Here is a 20,967-nt window from a genome sequence, read left to right on the forward strand (position 1 = left end):
TACCCACCTACCCACTCCCACCTCCCCACTCTCAATTCCCCTACACTGGGGCATCTATTGTGGCTTCATAGGACCAAGGATCTCTCCTCCCATTGATGCCTGACAAGGCCATCCTCTGCTACATATGCAGCTGGAGCCATGAGTACTCATTGGTTGGTAGTTTAGTCTCTGGGAGCTCTGGGGGGTGGTCTGGCTAGTTGATATTGTTGTTCTTCCTATGGGGTTGCAAACCCCTTCAACTCCTTCAGTCCTTTCTCTAACTCCTTTATTGGGGACCCTGTGCTCAGTCCAATGGTTGGCTTCGAGCATTTGCCCCTCTATTTGTCAGGCTCTGTCAGAACCTCTCAGGAGACAGCCATATCAGGCTCCTTTCAGCATGCACTGGTAACTCTAGTTCAAACTATTATCCTTCTAGCTCTAGATTGAAAGGACCAACAGCTGCCTCCTAGTCACCTTCAGTCTTTACACCATGCAACTATCTTTACCTTGTCAGGTACAATATTTAAGCCATCATTGGTCCTGTTACCCTTTATCCTGTTGTGACATTTCTTGCTTTGTAAATGTTAATCATTCAGTTGTGGGATCCACCCTGGGATTGTAGGCCTGTGGTCATTTGAATAATAATACCCCCATAGGCTCATATATTTGAATGCTTAGTTATCAGAGAGTGGCTCTATTTGAGAAGGAGTAGAACAATTAGGAGGGGAGGACTTGTTGGAAAAAAATATGTCCCTAGGCTTGGGCTTTGAGGTTTCAAAATCTGGTGTCAAGGCCAGAGTCTGGACCAGCAAGATTTGGATGTAGCTCTCACAGACTTCTCTAGCACATTTCTTCCAGTGTTCCAACATGCCCATCTGCTTCTGCCATGCTGATAAGGGACTAAACCTCTGAAACTATAAACAAGGCTCCAATGAAATAATTTCTGTTATAAGAGTTACCTTGATTGTATCTCTTCACAGCAATAGAACACAAAGAAAAGGCTCTATCCTTGGTTATGGGCTAGGTTCACCTGGAGAGCCTTACAAATCCTAATGCCCAGGACCAATTCAATTAGAAAATAAGAATACAAATAAGAATACTTGCATTGGGTGCAGGGTGTGAGATGTTAGACCATTGAAACATTCATTTTTTGCTAATAAGTTTAAGACCACCATCCTCCATTTTCCCTGTCTATGTATACATCTAGTTTGTCAGGCATCCTTTAATGTCTACTCTGTATTACCATTTTTTACTTCTGCCACTATCATTGTTCAGACCCTTCTTATATTGCAGAAACTTGCACTGGCTAGTCTATTCCCAGGCTGTCTTCTGATCCAGCCATCACCCCATTTACTCTAGAGACTTTTCTAAAGACAAATCTGATAAAGCCACATTTGTAGCTACAATCCTTCATCTTTCTGAAGGTCCCGCACACCTTTCAAGTATCAACATAGATCAACTCTAGATTTTCACAGTAGTACTTTCTTATTTTTTTCTATAACCTCTGTGTTGACATTCCCTCCTGAAGGCAAATAGACCACCAAAGCTGTTTGAAAGAAAAAAGGTTTTGCTTTTTTGGCACCTATTCATATTATCATTTTGATGTGACTTCTTGTGGGAGTAATAGGAACTTTATACAAATACTTGTTCAGTGACTGTTTAGTCTGCTTTTGCACCCCAAGGAATGAAACTGGGTTTACTGTCTTCTTGGAGTCCCCTCTCAGTGTCTAATCTATTGCTCTAGAATGTGGCTTATGTTAGAAAGGACTCTTTTTGGTCAGCATTCAAGGAGACACTTGAATAGTGGAACTTGAAAACAGTACGAGGAAAAAGCTATTTCAAAGATTTGGCGATGGAAGATGCAGAACCAGGAACAGCAAAACTGTGAAAATGTACAAAAGGAAGGAATGGCTTTGGGGCACCTGCAGAGTGCTGGGCCTGAAGGGGAAGATTGTAAGGCTTGTGGCTACAAGTCAAAGAACTGAGGTCCAGCCAGGCCTGGGGTCAGCAGGAGGGAGCTTGAGAAATAAATACCTCGCTATCACTTGCTTTCTTCCTTTTCATCTTTTTCCATAGACCTTTCTTTCATCACTGCCTCCCATTGGTTGAAAGTGAAAGGAAATCAAAGGGTGAGAAAGCCTGATTCTACAGAGGTTCAGCATCCTAGGGGTATAGAGCAGGCTGGAGCTCACTGAATAAGCATGGGAAGGAGAGAGGAGGGTGCCATGCAGCCCAGTCTCTTAGCTTAGAGAACTAGATTTTCGAAGGTACAGGAAAAGTTTAAGTGATTCAAAGACTAATGTTTTATCTGCAGGAAAGTTCAGCAAATTACCTTCTTGACCCCTTCATGTCTCATTCCATTTTTACTGCTATTTCTACCAATCTGCCTCTCCTTTGTTCCCATCTTTCAGTAAGCTTGCTTGTGATCACGCTAAAGAAAACAGAGACAGTTTTTTATGACTAGAGAGGCTCTCTCTGTGGTAGTGCAGCTGAGTAGCTAAAGGCATAACTCGTAGAAACAAGCTCTCTAATTCCAGCTCTTATGCCATCATGTTCTAGTTATTATGATGGGAGAGAGAGCTCACCCATAGTAGGGTCTGCAGTATAGTTTACCAGGTCCTTTTCTGGTATGTGGTTCCAATGAAAACAGAACAACAACAATAGTGGGGATAATAATGGGTGAGAATTATGACACAGTTTAGTGCATTTTATAGGTCCCATTCCCTGCACTGCCCCAAACCAAGAATAATATGAAATAGGTGTACTATAAATAAGCAATATAGAAGATATCACTAATGAAGGTAAGGCAACCCTGTGCTTTTAAAAGAAATCTTCCCTTACTAAGCAAAAGTCATAATATGGCTGAAATCAACAATAGTCAGTGTGATACCCACATCATTCCTTAATACTTTCAGTATTTTCTAAAATAATACCAAAATTTTGGAACAAGTGTTTAAGTGCCTATAACTCCAGTCTAAAAAAGAACTTACTGCTATATTTTTGAGGATTGCCATCTGTCAAATTTATAAAAAATTCTGAATAGTGATTCTATGTTTTCCATTCTTTGTCTTTTCCCTGACAAATCATTCTTAGGACTTCTCTAATTGGACAGTGGGAAAATAGACTCTTGCATTTATAGTTCAGAGAAACAGAAGAACTGAATCTTGAGCAGCTCACTTAACTACAAAACTGTCAACCAACCAACAGAAAACAAAGAAAAGCAAATGATAGCAAACCTCAGCACACAGGCCTTGCAGATCCTTAGCCAATTGATTTCTAATATTTACAAGTGCCCATGCTGTGGGGTTTGTATCTTCCCCTTGAAGTAAACAATATTCAAGTGATATCTAGCATCGACATGATGATTACTCTCACTGATTTACTGTAGAAGCCACTGCTTTCTCACCAAAGGCCACTAATGCTTACACTCTCTTAGAGAGAGGCTGATTTGGAATCTACTTTTAGGCCTACGGACATCCTCACCCAAAAATAAGTCTGAGTGTGTCCTCCTTAGATCGCACTAGCAGCTGCCTCTTCAGCTCACTAGCTCAGAACTGCTAAAGCACAGCAAGCACCAGACTGAGTCGCTGAAGAGAAATGCCAAAAAATGACATATTTGCTTTAAAATAGCAGCACTAGTCTTACCTACAGGCACATATCTTTCGTGATAACGTTTACATTTTTATTGGGTTTGCCAAAAGTAATGAAGAAGCTGCCGAGTCCCCTTTTACTTTCTCCACTTCTGCCTCTTTGTTGTGCTGTAACAGCACACCAATAAATGGAAATTGATGTTTGCAGGTCCTTTAGGCTTAAAAAAATCTAAGCAATAAATGTAGAGAGAAGAAAAGATATTAAAAAAATAAAAAGAAGACACATAAAGCATAGACTTAAGGGGTGAATCCTCCAGAAGAGTAAGAAAACAAATGATTGAGAGATTAAAAAGAAGAAAGAAAGAAAAAGACTACCTCCATGGATTCTAAACTATGAAGTAGAGAGTGTGGACAATTCTTGTGCTAATAAAGTTTTCCTTCCAAGGGGAAGATCTCCAAATTCAAAACAGTTGTAGTTGAATTCTATCTTCCTATGGCAGCTTCTGACATGAGTCACACTAGGCCCTTAAGGCCTACTTACTTTTCAAATCCAGTGCTATACTGGAAAAAGAGATCATTCCAGATTTTTGCCTAATGCTTCAAGATAAGACCACCAGTGCCACTGTGCTCTGAGTCTTTATGGGCACCTCTCAAACTTTAATGTGTTCAGTTTTTGATTTGGTAGATCCAGGTTGAGGCTCTTGGGGGGAGGAGGGTGTCCTTTCTAAGAAGTCTTCAGTTGATGGTGAAACTGTTAGTTCTAGGTGCTATAACATCAAAGGTTGTTTCTTAAGAATCCAGGGTACCCTGGTGTTGTGGTGCACACCTTTGATCCTAGCAGTGGGGAAGAAGAAACAGGTGGATCTCTGTGAGTTCAAGGCCAGCCTGGTCTGGTCTATTTAGTGAGTTCTAGGATAGTCAGAACTATGTGAGAGACCCTGTCTAGCCCGCCCCCCCCCCCCAAAAAAAAAATTCTTGGTAACTCAGGATAAGTTTGATTTTATGTTTTCTTGTCCTACTTCTTTAATTTTCAGTTGAGGAAGACAGGGGTGGAGAAGGGAGGTGAATACTTTCTCGTGTGATTATTTTTTTTCTTTCATTTTCTAAAACGAAAACTCCAAGCCCACACACTAATTATCTAGGATGAGGTCATTTGCACCTAGGTCATTTATTTAGGCAACAAGTAGCCTTGCCAGAGGATTTTTAAGGGGATGATGGCAAGAGAGGATGTGGCTTCCAGGTTCCTGGGTTTAGCTTTAACTCCTTTCGGTCTTTCTTTATATCCTTTTTTTCCCCCATTTCTGTTCTGCTTTAAAGCGCTCACTGCCCTGTCGCTGGCTATCCAGGTTCCCAGGTCCTTAGGTGGAGGAGGAGCCCTCCCCAGCCCCGCCCCGTCTGCACGCAGCTCCCCCCTCCCTGTCCGGCCCGCCCGCCAACCCGCCAGCCAGCGGCGGCTCCTCCGCAGTGCTTTCGGCTGCGAGCCTGGGCGGCGGCGCTTGACTTTCGGGGAGCCCCGTGGCTTGGGCAAGCTTACTCCTCCGCTCTAAGCACCCGCCCCTGACTGCCTGTGAAACCCTTACAACCATGAGGGAACACCTCAAAGGGTAAGTGGATCGCAGCCCCGGACCCCCTCTTATCCCCGCAATTCGTGCACTTGTGGCACGAGCAGCAGCCAGGGGAAGGAAAAACTTAGACCAGAGGCAGTGGTAGCTGGTGGCGGCTGGTATCAGCTAGACCGGGGCGTCCGGGCAGGTCTCCCCGCCTGTCCTGGGAGCCTCTGCAGGTGCGTCCCTGGGGCTTCCACCCCGGCGCCAGTGCTTGCCAGCCAGCTTCTTCCTGGCTGCTGGGACGGGCGCGGAGAGCTAAAGCGGATTTCTCGCTTTACCCAGAGAGGGACAGCTGGTTCCTCCCGCGGGGAACGGGCCCGGGGAGCTTTTTGCTCCTTTGCGGGGCTCCCAGTTTGGACTTGAACCAGGCGGGTTGTTCCCCCGAAACCGTCATTGGACCTGGCAGGAAGAAGGGGCGCACGCGGTTCTACCTTGCATTGCACTGCTAAGTGCCAAAAGGTCAACTTTCTGCCTGATTTCTTCCGAGGATTCCAACTGACATTTCCCTCGCTGTGTTTTCTCCAGTGCTTATTCCATGCTGCAGGACTTGGAGAAATAAAGAAAACGCAAGCAATTAAAGCCTAGAAAGTCAAGGAATTGACTGAGAAAAGAAAGAGGGGCTTAAGGGTTTGAGATTTTCTATGTATCATTATTATTTATATTATTATTAATTTGTTTACTGGGCTTCTTTTGAGTTCATTGTGGAGTCATTTCAGGGTGCCTTCTCAGTTCTCCAGGTGTCTGCTGGTCGTTAAGCAAAGTTTGTGATTCCTAATCTCATCACAATGGAAAGGGCAAGACACTGCCTATCTCAGTTAAATGTGAAGTTAAGTTTGAAACTTAAATTGAATGGGGTTTAATTGTCTAAGGGATCTATAGTATTACTTATAAAACGCTTTAATCCCAAGGGGGGGAATCCATCTTCCCGTTTAAGTCAAAGTAAAGTCTTTAAGTAAAATCAACATTCTTTCTTTAGCAAATGTTCTTCCTGGTTCCTGAGTTAACTCCCCTTCTCTGTCCTTGTCACCCCATGATCGTGTGTGTGTGTGTGTGTGTGTGTGTGTGTGTGTGTGTGTGTGTGTGCCTGCCTGTGTGCCTAGATATTTTTATTTCCCTGTTCCAAACCCGGGAAGGATACCCTTGCTCTTAAAGAAGCAAGAGGGGCAAAGGAAACAACATGGCTCTATGAAAGGTTTCTGACCCTTGAGCAGTGTGGAATTGCTTTCAGTCGCCATTGTTTGATCATGCATTGGACATGACCCTGAAATGAAATTGCCTTGGCCAAAGTTGAGGGTGGGTGGGAGGTAAGCTTTGAAAAACAAATAGAGCTGAGAGGACAAGTAACAGCTGGAACAGCCACCAAGGCCATCATCTTTGCCCTGAGTTCACCCAAACAGAATGAAATGTTAAGTGTCTCCGAGAGCAAGACATGGGAACAAGAATTGGATTGCTGATGTTTAGATAGACACATAGCCACTGAAGTCCCTTCCCCACAGTAGCAGAAACTTCTAAATATATTTTCCCATCCCCACCCTGCCAGTATTCCAGCAGTACTAGCCAAGTTCAACAATTCAGCATGCAAATGCCAAGGCTCCTCTAGAAAGAGTCTGATCCCCAGATTAAATGGAAATCTGTGTGTGTGTGTGTGTGTGTGTGTGTGTGTGTGTGAATGTGTTCGTGTGTGTGCATATATGTGTGTGTTCTAGATCATATATGAAAGTAAACCCTAATCCCCTGTAAAACACAAGAGAAGGCTACTTTTATATACATGTGTTGGTGCATAGTGATTAGTTCAGGCCTGGGAAATAGTGGAAAGAATATATATGTATTTTCAGTACCAAATAACAGTGGTTGCAAAAGAAATCTTCCTTTAATTAGGCAACTGCCATTTCCTCAGTGAATGCTTTAGATATTTGCTACTTTTATGTGCCTAATGTTTGTTTTTAAGAAACTACAAAAGCAATTCCAATAAGTCTGATTATTCTAGCACTGACAGCAGGAACAGCTCTGAGGCAGTTATAATAACCTTGCACACTACTTGAAACTAAAAAAGGTGAAAGGAAATTTAAATTCTGCGGTAGGAAATTAGGTCAACCCCGTGCTCAGTATAGTAATGCTTTAATTTCTGATTATTGACAAGTAGGTGTTGTCAGAATCTTTGTCACAGCCAGTGATTTACTATTTTAATTTATATCACGGTAACAAATAACAAGAAAAGAGATTATTTGTGATTTGCACACATAAAGGAGGGGGTGGACCTCAATTAGAAGATTACTCAGAGAGGTATAGCTGATGCCAGGCTTTGGAATCTGCGGGGCCAGAATCAATAGCATGTTTTAAAGATTTGAAGGTTTTCAGGATTATCTGTCTAGTCAGTGTTAATGTATGTAAAGACTCGTGGTCTATATTGAACATCATTATTCTCAGGAAGGCTGAACAAAGATGTACCCAGAACTATATAGAAAGTGTGTTTCCTGATGTGTAAAGTGCACAGCCTATTTTTCTGCATTATCTGTACATATTCAAGTAGGTGAAAATTTTCAGTTTTATTTTTTTGGAGACAGTCACAGAGTAACAAATGTGATTGTAAAATCCAAACTGATCACGTCTCTCTTCCTTCCAATCAGTGTGCCCTTCAAGACAGAATATAGATAGATGTGAGAGCTAGGTACATTTGTGCTTCTCACTGTTTTCCTGTCTTTTGAGAGAAGAGGTATAGTGTGCTCCTCTAGGGCTTTGATTTCACTCCAGGTACAAAATTCCCACATGGAGTGAAGTGGACTATTTGGTCCTTATCCTCCAATTTGGTGTTCATTCGACTGTGTTGCCAAGTACCTTAGTGTTAAATGATGAAAAGATGATCTTTCTGATTTCGAGGATCATGTACATCCTTTATTCTTCTCTTCTTTCCACTTCCTTCTCTTAGTGCTGTTTTGCAGGGAAGTGAAGCTAAGACTGCAAAGGTGAAATCTAAGTCTGCTGTTCTGGTTACTTTGTATTGCTTGAAAGGGAAAGATGTGTATGTGGAAGGGGAAGAAGATAAAAGAAGTTTGATTCAAGGAATTATTTGAGTAGATCTTTTACCCATTTTATTCAAATACCCTCGAGTCCTAGATAATTGGGAGAATAACACATAACAAATCAGGGGGAAAGGTGCAATAGGGGCAGGCAGTTTCTTTTGCTATCTCACAGTGGAAATGCCGATTTGTTGAGGACCTATGAATTAAAATATATTTCTAATACCTATGTCATAATTTTTAATCTGCTCAATAACTGCTATTAAAAGGCTAGAAATGTCGGTATGTTGATAAACATGAGCTTTCTTTCTGTTTTGTTTTGTCTTTTGGACATGGGGCATGGGGAACTACATCAAGTTCCTCGTGGCTTTCTGTGGAATTCTGCTGGAAATTGTATGCACATTTCTCATTCCTTTTAGAATACCGTTTCAAGTTTATTTCATTGCTCTAATTCTCTTATTTGAATCAGTTTCAGATGGATGCTTTTCAGAGTGGTTGTGTGTCCCTGCTGCCTGGCCAGGTTTATCAGCTTAGCCAAACAGTTTCCTGCAGATCCATTAAAGATCTTACAGTTGACGCAATGTCCTGGAGATGAGATGTTGCTATTGCACTGTGTGTCTAGTAAGGGCCATATGGGTGGACATGTCCTTCTTTTCTCCTTTCTCTTACTGGTGCACACATCTAGATGGGCTTTGGAAAGGGGAGAAGCTGGAATTCAGGATAGAGTCCTTGTCTATGGAATTGGAAAGCACAGTCACTTTTTGAGCTACAAATCACTCGAGAACAAGCAACACTTTTTCCATGAAGCTGCAAGCTGCAGCCTCCTTTTGCTGTGCATATAAAGTACCAGTCCCGCCCACCCCTTCTCTACATTATAAACCAGCTTGATCGTGGTCTTTCCCAAACCTTCCTAAAGTGGCTGCCTTTGCTTTCTCTTCTTACTCCCCATGACTTCCACGTCATTCTGTGATCGTCGCTCAGCTGATGACCCTGATTGACACTCTTCAAATGTGAATATTTCTCTGCTGAAAAGCAAAACAGAAATGCACAAATTTGGAAGGGAGTGAGACAGCCATTTACAAGTGAACATTTTCTTGCAAGCTGATTTCAGTAGCCTTCCCAGCTCAATTACTGAACTGTAAATATCACAGGGAGGATGGTCTTTGAGGTGGTGCTGTTTTGCCAATTTTCATATGTCTGATATTTATGATTATATTTATCTAACTGCTTGAAATATTTCCCCCCCCCTTTGACCTCTTTTTAACCAAATGCATAGTTTTTGCTCTTTGGGAAGGATCATTCTTAAGCTTCCATGTCTGTATTGTAATGAATGGTAACCTGGGGACTACCTGATAGCAAAACGACTATAAATTCAGATGCATCAGTTCTCAATGTCACTTAATCTTTTGCTGTTTTACCAGGTAAGTACACTTGGGTCAAATTACACTACCTCTAGGCTGTAAAGCCCTAAAATTCAAAACCTATGCTGAGCCCATTTGACATTAGTGTTTCCCCGAATCCCTCTTTTTTGTGTGGGGGACCTCTGTACTTTCTGGTCCCATTGAAATGCCCATATTTAAGCTTTCTCTCCTCCCGGGTCCCCACATTTCCCATTAAAAGATTTATAAGTAGGTTCAGCATATGAATGCTAAAATATTGTTCCAAGCTGCATTTTATTCTATAAAAGCTCTCCATGTAATCTCTAAAAACAGGAAATATGATGCTATGGTGATTTAGGTAGATGGGCCAAAGTAAGGAAAAGTATATGTGGTTATCTCTCCTGGGTTTGTTCATGTGATTGAATGAAGAACAAAGGTGTTTTGTTCCTTTTGTGGCAGGAGTTAATAGCAGGCCACCACACTTTGAGAAATGGAGAAGTGTGAATATTTCATTCAGGTCTAAGGAAACGTTTGAAGAAGTGGGGTGGTGTATAGAGTAGTGAGTTTAAAAGATATTCTAACAGTAGTGGGAGGGAGGAAGGATGATGGAATATATTAGCAGGGTTCTGGATATGCCTTAAACTGCTCTCTGAAATGAAGTTTGGCTGTGGAAAAGAAAGAATAATGGAACAGGGGCCAAGGAAACACGGGAGGAACTAGGTGTTTTGTAATTCTGGAACTGACAAAGCTGAATGACAACTGTCATTTTCCTTTCTCTGTGTTTCACAGTGTAGAACTGAGGTAATCCTGACCTTTGATTACTGATTATATAACAAGGTCAATGTCAATTTTGTTAAAAACAGTAGTGATTCAATGTGTAGGTATGAAAAAAAAAAAAACAAATTCTAGAACTAATTGAGTTAGTATTGCTTTTCCCTTGGAAAACAAAGGAGCCTTTTTACCTTGCAAGACAGTTTGAATGACTCCATGAAAGTCTTCAGAAGTAGCAATGGGAAAAATGATTTGTCTTTGCTGTTGATCATTGTAGGTTCTAAAGCCTGTCTTATCTTTTGTGTTTTAGCCACGAGACCCAAACCACTTGTTGGGACCATCCCAAAATGACGGAGCTCTACCAGTCTTTAGGTAAGGACCTGGCTATATTTCCTTCCGGCTAAATGTCAGCTGACTTGAAGTCTAATGTGTAGTATGTCAGCCATTCGTTGTATAAATATATCAGGAGAATGCTTCAAGGGTGAGCAGCTGCACTCTTCTCTTTTTTTTTTTTTACAGTTGACAGGCATTCTCATCTGAAAAAAAAATAACTTGACAATTTCACTGTTTCTTGAAAATTTAGTATATCTAAAGGTCTATATGGTTTTATTTGCTGTACCATAAAGAGTACCCGTTCAAGTTTCTTTTGTTGATTTCTTCCTTGTGAAACCCAAGGGATAACTTTTGCTAAGGCACAGATGTTTTGTAAAATGATTTTCTGCCCCTTTTCCAGGGCTCAGAATGCCGATGATTTATCAGGTCACTTAGATGCTTTCTCTACACTGACTTGCGAGTGTTTATAGGAAAGCCAGACAGGTTTTTATCCCTTCATAATTAGGAATTTTAAAAAAGGTTTTGTATTACTATTTATTTTGCATGTATGGGTGTTTTCCCTTTAATATATCTCTGTACACCACATTACTAGAACAAACCAGAAGGGGTCATCTGATCTTCTGAAACAGGAGTTACAGACATTTATGAGCCACCTTGTGGGTGCTGGGAATAAAAACAGGGTCCTCTGGAAGAACAGGCAGTGCTCTTATGTATATGCTAAACCACCTCTTCAGCCTTAACTTGGATTGTTTTAGGGATTAATCTGAATTCTCTGATGTGGCTAGTTTTTTAGTTATTGATTTACTTAAATAATCATGCATTCTTTACTTTTATGTCTGAATTTATCTGAAATTATAAACTAATAATCCACAAGGTGTAAAGTTAATGTATACTGTATACTGGGTATAGTGGTTGGTGCACACCTTTTATTCCAGCACTTGGAAGGCAGATAAGCAGGTAAGTAAGCTGTAGCCAACCTGGTCTACACAGCATGTTCTAGGCTAGCTGAGGCAACAAGACCTCTTTTCTTAGTAAACAAATCAAGCAAACAAAAAGCCTACAGAGTACAAAAATGAAGTGAATATGAGAAATCCCATGGGAACCAAAAGTGTTTTTACACACTTTTTCACACACAAATTCTGTATGTATGTGGCAGGGGACAGTCACATCTATGAACTGTCTGCCATAGTTCTCATTGGATGATGAACTGCAGATCTAGAGGCATTAAGAAATACAGGAGGACTCATTAGCTACAAAATAAAACAACAAAACAACCTTTAAAAAAGGATTTTGCTGGACTTAATGGAGCCTATCTTTTAACCCTAGCACTTGGAGGCAATCTGTGTATTAAAAGCCATCCTAGTCTACATAGTGCGTTCCAAGCCACCCAGAACTAGTTAGTGAGACCCTGTCTCAAAAAAAAAAAAAACTTTAAAAAAAATTATAAGTGATAATAACTTCTTCCAGAATGTCTGGAACATGCAAGTAAAAAGCATGACAAGAGAAAAAATGTCATCAGTAATTCTACTAGCCAGACACATCCAAAACATTTCAAGTAATATTATATCATTTCAGTATAGCTATGATTAGAAATTAAAAAATAAATAAATACAACTAAGATCAATTCATCTTTATTAAGCATTACATTTTCAGGCCCATAAATTATCTCAGCTTCTAATTTTGGAGTTTTTTGTACCACATGTAGAAATCTTGAATGTTACATGTAGTTTACAGAGCCACTTATAATTCTACTCTACTTACCATGATCTCTAGTTGTATTATTGTAATTTACTTGAAAAAATATAGAATTATGTTAGCCTTTTCAAGTTTAAAAATCCAGATAAACTTTTAAAAACCTAAATCATTTATTAATGCTTCTTAGAATTAACTGTTAGAATTAGGCTAGGTAGTGCCTTCAAAATTTCCTTTTAAAAACAAGTTCATTAGACTGGACATGTACCTTAGTGGTAGAACACTTCCATACTACCTCTAAAGCCTGTTGTTTGATTCCCATCAAACAACAAATACACAAACACTTCTATTTTTTTTTTTCAAGACAGAGTTTCTCTGTATAGCCCTGGCTGTCCTGGAGCTCACTCTGTAGACCAGGCTGGCTTCGAACTCAGAAATCCACCTGCCTCTGCCTTCCAAGTGCTGGGATTAAAGGCGTGAGCCACCACGCCCAGCCACTTCTATATTTTTAAATGAGTGATTCACTGTTAAGAATCTACTTTTTATGTAAAAGTAACTGTGACCATATTTCCATGTGATTATATATTCTTTTCTATCACTTTTATTCTGTAATGAGATACTACAAACGTGATTGACAAACTAATTATAGACTCATTATATAGATTTTTGCATAGATGTTTTCATTTTTTATAAGAACTGTATACACATGTAGTAATATTTTAGTGTTTTCTCAGTAGTTTGAACAGTTTTTATTTTATTTTATAATCTAGCATATAGCTTATAACCTTGGACTAATCATTCCACATTTGGAAGGCAATGACATTTTATAGTTGCAGGGAATTTTACATCATATCTATTGTAAACTTTTTTATTAAATTTATTTTATTGTAAACTTTATTGAGGTGTGATTTGCATATAATAAAATGCAGCTGTATCTCTCTGTATTCTATTCTAAATCCCTAAAAAATTAAGTTGCTTTCTAGCATAGTAGCAAACATCCTACAAATGAACTAAGGTTTGACACTTGTTTTTCAGCTTTCAGAGCTAGTATTTCCAAGGTCATTTTGTGGTTGTTATTAATCTGCATCATTGTTCAACAAATAACATCTTCCATTTATTGATGAACTACACATCTCTGTCCTACCCATGTCACATGCTAGCAATTTACCTCCCATGATGAGTGGTATTAACACATTTCTCAAAAGATTGAATTCAGGTACATAGAGGCAATCATCAGGAGTGCATACATGTTTGGAGTATATTAGCAACTGACCAAGGTGGTAGGTAGTGAGTTGTGAGTTCCTTGTTCTCATTGGTATTACTTTCTCAGTAAAGTCTGTACATGTTGGTTTTATATATATTATATATTCTACATTCTACATTCTATATTATATAGTATATAGACATGTATATTATCATACCTGTTAAAATACATACACTTTAGAGTTATACCTAAGGATGGATTCATTACATAAATGACAGTTTTGAACAAATGATAGTGTTTCCAAAAATGATACAATAAATTCCTAGGCTGCAGGCTCTCCTTTACCCATGGAATGATCAATTTCGTTTGTTATGCCTTCAGCTCTGGTGGTGTCTTATATAATTAATGCCAACATTGCTCTTACCCTTCTCATAGATTATAATGTTCTGCCTTTGAAATAGAAGAACACACTGAAAAGAAATGTTCAGTTTTAACTTCTTATTTACTGGGTGTTATTTTTCCTTCTTCAAGAGCTATTCCTTTAGTTCCAAGTTGTTGCTTTGAACTGGATAAAATGGTTCAAAGTCTTCAGATGTACTCAGTTCATGAAAGGAAGAGTGATTGTGTAGTCTGGTGTATCATGGTTTAGACCGTGTCTGGCATTCTCTTCTGATAGAGCCTGAACATAGAGTATGTCTATGTTGACATAAGTGAAACTGCTAAGGCTGTCTTTACCCTCCCTGTACTCCCATTCCAAACATCTTCCAGTGTTACTTGTTCCTAAATGCACCCACTTCTAAGGAAGTTTCTATTTTCTAATTTGTTCACAGTCCCAAGCAACCTGTTCAACATGCACCTATGTTTTCTGTGTCACCACTAAAAGAGTTCAGTCATTTTCCCTGCATGATAGCAGAAATCAAATACATTTTGTAAGGGCTGGAAACTAGCACATGAGTATTCAATTCTGAAAGGCAAAATGTTACTTGAGTTATTAATATTAGACACCTCTAGTCAATAGACTTGTATTCTTTCCTCTTCATTTTCTACAATGAACATGTTATTTATACAATTAGCAAATATGTTTCAACATTGATGTGTCCATCTCATTCTTTAGTGTCCCTGTAGCTATAATGCCTTAAGCAATGAAAATCTATCATAGAAAAACTGAAACAGCTATTCACATATACATACACATACACACATGCTCAGTACACATATACAGCACTTATAAATACCTTATATCCTTACATATTGGTAATTCATGGTTAAACACTCCGATTCTTACAGAATTAGTCAGGTAACTCTAAGCTCAAGAGGACTATATTGTATATTTTAGTCTCTAAATATATTCAGTCACACACACACACACACACACACACACACACACACACACAAGCAATAAAGGGATGTAGCACAGCAGTGAAGTGCATACCTAAGGAGCTGCATTCTACCCCCAGTGCATGCATGTATGTGCATTTTAGTACACGTGTACTACACACACACACACATACATACACACTAACATTATTTGTAAAGTGTTGGGGATCCTTTTACATGCTAGGGAGGTGCTCTTCCACTGAGTTAAATCTTCATTCCCCCCAAGACTAACTTCCTTTAACTGAAAAGAAATATAAGACTAATTTTATTTTACTCCTAACATACATAAAATGGCCTTTCAGCATGGGCTTTCAACGAATGCTAGAAATATGAGTATTTTCCCCTTGGTTTTAGGTTTTATAGAGAGAGACAAAAAAATTTCCAAATCGCAATGGAAAGTACAGTCAGGCTCCCATACATTCGACATAGTTATAATAAAATAATTTAAAGGACTAGAGAGAACACTCAACAAATAAGAACACTGCTTGCTCTTGCTGAGGACCAGGTGCACTTCCCAGACTCCACAGGGCGGCTTACACCTTTCTGTAACTCCAGTTCCAGGAATCTGACACCCTCTTCTGGCTTCTAAGGGCATTGTACATATGTGGTAGAAATATATGTGTGTATATATATATATATAATGTTATTACACACAAAATAAAAGCAATCTTTAAAAAAGTAGCTATTTAAATGTTTAAAGTATCTGTTTGGTAGTCATTAGGACTGTGTAATTCTAGAAAAAAATTAAACATTAATAATTTTGGCCAGGCAGTGGTGGCACACGCCTTTAATCACAGCACATAGGAGGCAGAGGCAGGCGGATTTCTGAGTTCAAGGCCAGCCTATGACCCTACAGAGTGAGTACCAAGACACCCAGGGCTAAACAGAGAAACCCTGTTTCAAAAAACCAAAAAAATATGAATAATTTTGTAAATACATTCTTTTAGATTTTTACTAGGAAGAAATAAATAAGAACAACTTGGCATTATTTATTTATTTAGTGTTTCTTTATCTGTACCCACATTAATAATGCAGTCATAGTGAAAATAATAGTATAGTTATTGAAATACAAAAAAAGGAAAATATCTTACCTGCTTCATTTTTTGAAGTGGTATAGTCATCCTGGTTCCTTATAAGTAGTTGTATGGCTTCATCCATGAAGTGAATTTTATGTTTCTATTAGCATTTTTAGAAATGTAATGGGATGATTGTTATAAAGCTCTGTGTGACTCCCAAACACATTTACAAATCAGTGGGGTTCACTGGTAATATACTTGGCAGGTTATTTTGAAATATAATTTCACTGATTTATATGCAGTGCAATTAAATGATTAAAGAGCTGTCCTATTCTCAAAGTTGGCATTTTACTTAAGTTTATCATTGAAATTTTAAGAAAGTATTTAAAAAGCGTCCTATTCTCCATAGTACTTCATTTAAAAATTTTTAACAATCTTGGTATGGTGGCGCAAACCTTTAATCCCAGGACTCTGGAAGCAAAGACAGGCAGATCCCTGAGTTTGAGGCCAGCCTGGTCTACAGAGTTCCAGAAAGGCCAGGGTTACACAGAGAAACTTGTCTCTTAAAAAATGTATATCTTAGTCTACTTTATTTGTGCTACTTTATTTAAAAATGAATCTTTATGTGCTCCTGTACAGTTCCTTTCCAAATTAGTAGTTTTTACATTATTGATACCATCAATTCTGCAGAATAACAGTATACACACAGAAGACTTGGAGAAAACTACAATAGGCAGAGAAAAACACTTCAGAAAGTTAATTGCTTATTCCATTTTAGTAAGATGTAGACAGGCTACGGGTGTGTTCTGATAGGATTTTCCATTTTTTTCCTTCACTGATTGTCTTTATAACCGAGTGGTTTTTTTTTTCTCCCTTTCTTCAAGTTGTAGAAAGGTCTAGCATGTCCTGTCAGTGGTTCAGATTTTGAAACCCACGATCTACATGGTATTCTCTTGAGTAATAAAAAAGTTGTCAGGTTTTAAAACTTAGGCTTACAAATGTTTTAGGAACTCTCATCCCTACCATTATGCCCATTACCTCCAAGAAGCTTCAGGTTTTAAAACAAGGCCGCTAGTCTCAGCTTTAGTTTTTCCACCACTCTAATGCCTTAAACTAGGAAGGAAGTCTAGATCTAGATTCTAGCTTGCCCATAAATCCAGGCTGTTCTTTTTTCTTTTTCTTGGTCTTAGTTTCCCCTACATAATGATAGACAGGTATCTAAATATTTGTTTTTCTTCTTAACTCCTTGCTAGAATTAGGCTTGATCTTGTGGATAACAGTTGTCCTACCCCCAACTCCAATTACTTTGTCATCACCATCTTATAAGATAGAGATAATAGGATAATCATATTTATAATAATTGCAATTAGATTTGTGTGGCATTATTTAGTGTATAAAGAGTCTTCAGAAATAACCTTGTTTCACCCGTTTACATCAGTGAATTAGATGGTCTGGGTACTCAATTTCAATTTCAGATTATTCTCAATTTCAGATCTCATGTCTTAGCAGCCCTTGAGTGTACTCCTGATTTTGATTTGGAACATAATGTTATCACACTAGAGGATGGGGTAACTGTATCCTCTCTCTATTTGGACTTGGGCAAGCAGAAGCTCAAGGTGATGTGACATATTTGTAATGACATATGGATTGAAGAATCAAGTCCTGAACACATATTTTATGGTTTCTCGTTCACTGTTCTCAAAGGAATATCCATTATGCATAGCATGATTTATAAAACTGCTTTATCAGCATAATTAAGCTATGGAATCCCAAATGGCACTCTTCATTTCATAGGTGACATAGTTAGCATAGGAGATTTACTCAGATTTGTAAGACAGAATATAGATGATATTAACATGGTCTTCTTTTACCTCTGCTTTCCTGCTTTAAAAAAAAAAAAAAAAACAGAAAATTTACCAGCTTCTTCAGCATTAATTGGGAACAATTGATTTTTTTTCCATTCGCAGAATATAAATGTAAGTTCAAAAATCAAAATTTATGGCATTTTAATGGAAAATTTTATTGGAGCATTTTTCTTGTTCAAATGACTTTGTTTAAAGCTTCTAATTGAGGAGTATACATAAACATAGTTCTAATTTGCATTTCTCAAAGCCTGTATCCCAAGAAAAGTCACAAAAAAATGTTTCTTAGACTTTGACTGTTTTACAACTTAAAAGACCTATCAAATTGGAATTCTGTTGATCCATGTAAGAGGAGCATTAAGGTTACACCTGCAGCTGGAAGAGAAATGCTAGATGTGGACAATTTTATGTAGCTAGGTTTGCAGAAGAATCTTTTTTTGCACATGGAGAAAGGGCATTTAAAAATGTGTCTGCTCTTATTCAGACATTTCCAATATTTCTTTTCTTTTAAGGCACAAGTCTGATTACCTTTATGTCTCTTGGGAGCAGCAATTTTGCTGAAAAGAGATTCAGAAGAGTCAGAACACTCACATAAAGTACATATTGAGTTTTAAGGTCCATCCCCTCTATGGTGGTAATAAAATGACCTAAAAATACTCTGAAAGACTCTTATGGCATAGGGAATGAATCATTAGCTTATTTATGAATTGGTGATAATCTGAGACAGTGTTTCTGAATTTGCTACTCTACAGTCTTAATTTGGATAATTCTAGGGAGGTCCTTTTGCCCTAATAACATGAAGCTTATGTAACTTGGAAAAATATTGCATATGAATGTGTGCTTGTATACATATCTGGAGAGGTATAAGTACTCATATAGATTTACATATTTGCATATTTGTACTGTGTTCATTTCAATGCAAAAGCAACCGATTGTAAACTTCACTTTCTGGTCCTGTATAAAGTAGTGCTTATCAAACTGATAATGGTCAGTAACAATTCTATCTGTTCCTTAAAAACAATTTTTAAATTACATCTTATTTATTTGTGTATCTGTGTTTAGCTATCTGTAATGTAGGCCAAGGACAATTTGTGAGAGTCAGTTTTCTCCCCTAGTGTTTGGGTCCCAGGGATCAAACTCAGGTCATCAGGCTTGGAGGCAAGTGCCTTTACCTGCTGAGCCATCTCTCCAGCTTGTATTTATTCTTGTCAACATGTAAGTACAGCATAGTTCTTGTAGGTAGTTCTACTGAAATTACTAGCAAGCACTCTAGGACATGTGTAACTCACCATGCAATAATAGCATCACTCAGGTACCTAGTTCCATGAGATGAGCCTATTGGGTTTGTATCTCATGACAATGCAAGCTTGATATAAACGATGCATAATATATTTTTAATTTCTATCCTTATAATAAAGAACTTCATTTTGAGTAGCAATGTTCTAATTTAATTTCTGACAGTATAAACCTCGACTCAAATCATGTGACCTTCAGGCAAGACAGAGTAGTTAACCAAATAAGTATACATGAAAAAGCTTACTGATGAGTTTTCATGTTTTGCCAACCAAGTCAAGTTCAGACAAGGGAACTTGGCATTCCCAGCCCTCCTTAACAATTATTTTAGAAGAGGAAATATAGAAAACATCCTTTAATAGGAAGAGGGCCAGGGATTAATTGTTGGCAACCCTACCACTTAGTTTAATGCTTTTCCCTTCTTTATAATTAAATTTGATGTGGTCTATCTAAATTTTGAGTTTGCTCTTCATCTACTGTATAAAATGTTGTATATATATTCGGTTTAGATTTAGGTACTATGTTTTGCAGCAGCAAAAATGGTTTACTTCCTTCGAAACTGAAGGAAAGTGTATTTAAATTCTTGTCATTCCACAAGTTTTCTATGGCCAAATAAAAAGCCACTAATAATTCTGAAACTCAATTAGCTGGACTCATACCTTGGGAAGAATTCCAGAGATTAAAGATAATATACACAGAATGATAAAATGTCTGATGTGGGAACTCTTCAAGGAGTTATAACTGCTATTAATGACAACTTTTAGAAAAGACAAGAATTTGCAGTATAACTTTTTACCGAATGCAGATGACCTCAGTGATATCGTAGGTATATTTCTGCAACTTTATAATTCTTTGTTCCTACCTTTATATTTATGTCTTAAAAATTAAAATCAGGCATAGTGGCTCACAGCTGAAACCTTAGAACCTGGGTGGCTAAGGCAAGAAGATAGTGAATTTGAGGGCACCTTAGTCTAAATAGAAACACTATGTTTCAACATCATGTCCAAAAGCCTGACCCATAGTATAAATGCCCACTGATTAACTGATGGTATTAGTTTTAGAGGAAGAGCATGGACAAGGGAATAACAACTGAGGTAGAGTAAGACCAAAAGAAACCTTGGGTGGTCAAGAGTTTTGATGCTAGATATGTTTTTGATTTGGACAATGTTATTTTTAATAAAGAGATTTTCATGGGAAGAATTACTCACTCAAGGATATTAGAGATAAGAAGCCACAGGGACAGAGGTACAGCGGCAAAAGGTGGTGTCATCAGAATTCTGACATCAGGACCATTTTTCTGGATCCACGGTTATTGGAGAGGCTTATTCCAGGAAGCTACAGCTGGGAGCCAGAGTTACTGACAGATGTTTTGTGGAAGTACAGCAAGTACGGGAAGAATAAATAGACTAGCCTCTATCTCTGCTAGCCCATGATTCCTGTTAGATAAAGTTACCTGGAAGCCAACTTCTTTTGTTGTTGTTGTTGTTGTTGTTTTTTTGTTTTGTTTTGTTTTGTTTTGAAACAGGATGAAGCCAACTTCTCTTAATGAAGATTAGAGCAGGGAAAAGCTAGAGGGTGGATGTGAAAACGAGCAAACAAATTACTGAAGGACAGGAGCCCTTCATGCATGATAAACTAATCAATCATCTATGCCAATACATAGAGAATTAGAAAATAAAAAAGCATTTGTACGACTTTCTGAGTTTGAGTTGACTTAGATAAGGTGCTATAAAGAGGCATCCTGGGTTGAAGGGAAACTGACCTAAGAAAAGGAAAAAGGACTCAGGTGACAGCAGATGCTGGAGAGATTGTGGAGAAAGAGGAACATTACTTCATTGCTGGTGGGA

The 20,967-nt window shown here is 38.4% G+C and overlaps 1 protein-coding gene across 1 annotated transcript in view; it reads left to right on the top strand.

Annotated features, from left to right (window-relative positions):
* Dmd (dystrophin) overlaps nucleotides 1–20,967 on the top strand; it is a 2,056,279-nt gene that overhangs the window by 1,888,820 nt on the left and 146,492 nt on the right. Inside the window, exon 62 of the mRNA XM_031364700.1 lies at nucleotides 10,654–10,715. Coding sequence (XP_031220560.1) covers nucleotides 10,654–10,715 — 62 coding nt within the window. The remainder of the gene's footprint in view (nucleotides 1–10,653; nucleotides 10,716–20,967) is intronic.

Source organism: Mastomys coucha, chromosome X (genome assembly GCF_008632895.1).
Source record: "Mastomys coucha isolate ucsf_1 chromosome X, UCSF_Mcou_1, whole genome shotgun sequence".
Taxonomy (NCBI): Eukaryota; Metazoa; Chordata; class Mammalia; order Rodentia; family Muridae; genus Mastomys; species Mastomys coucha.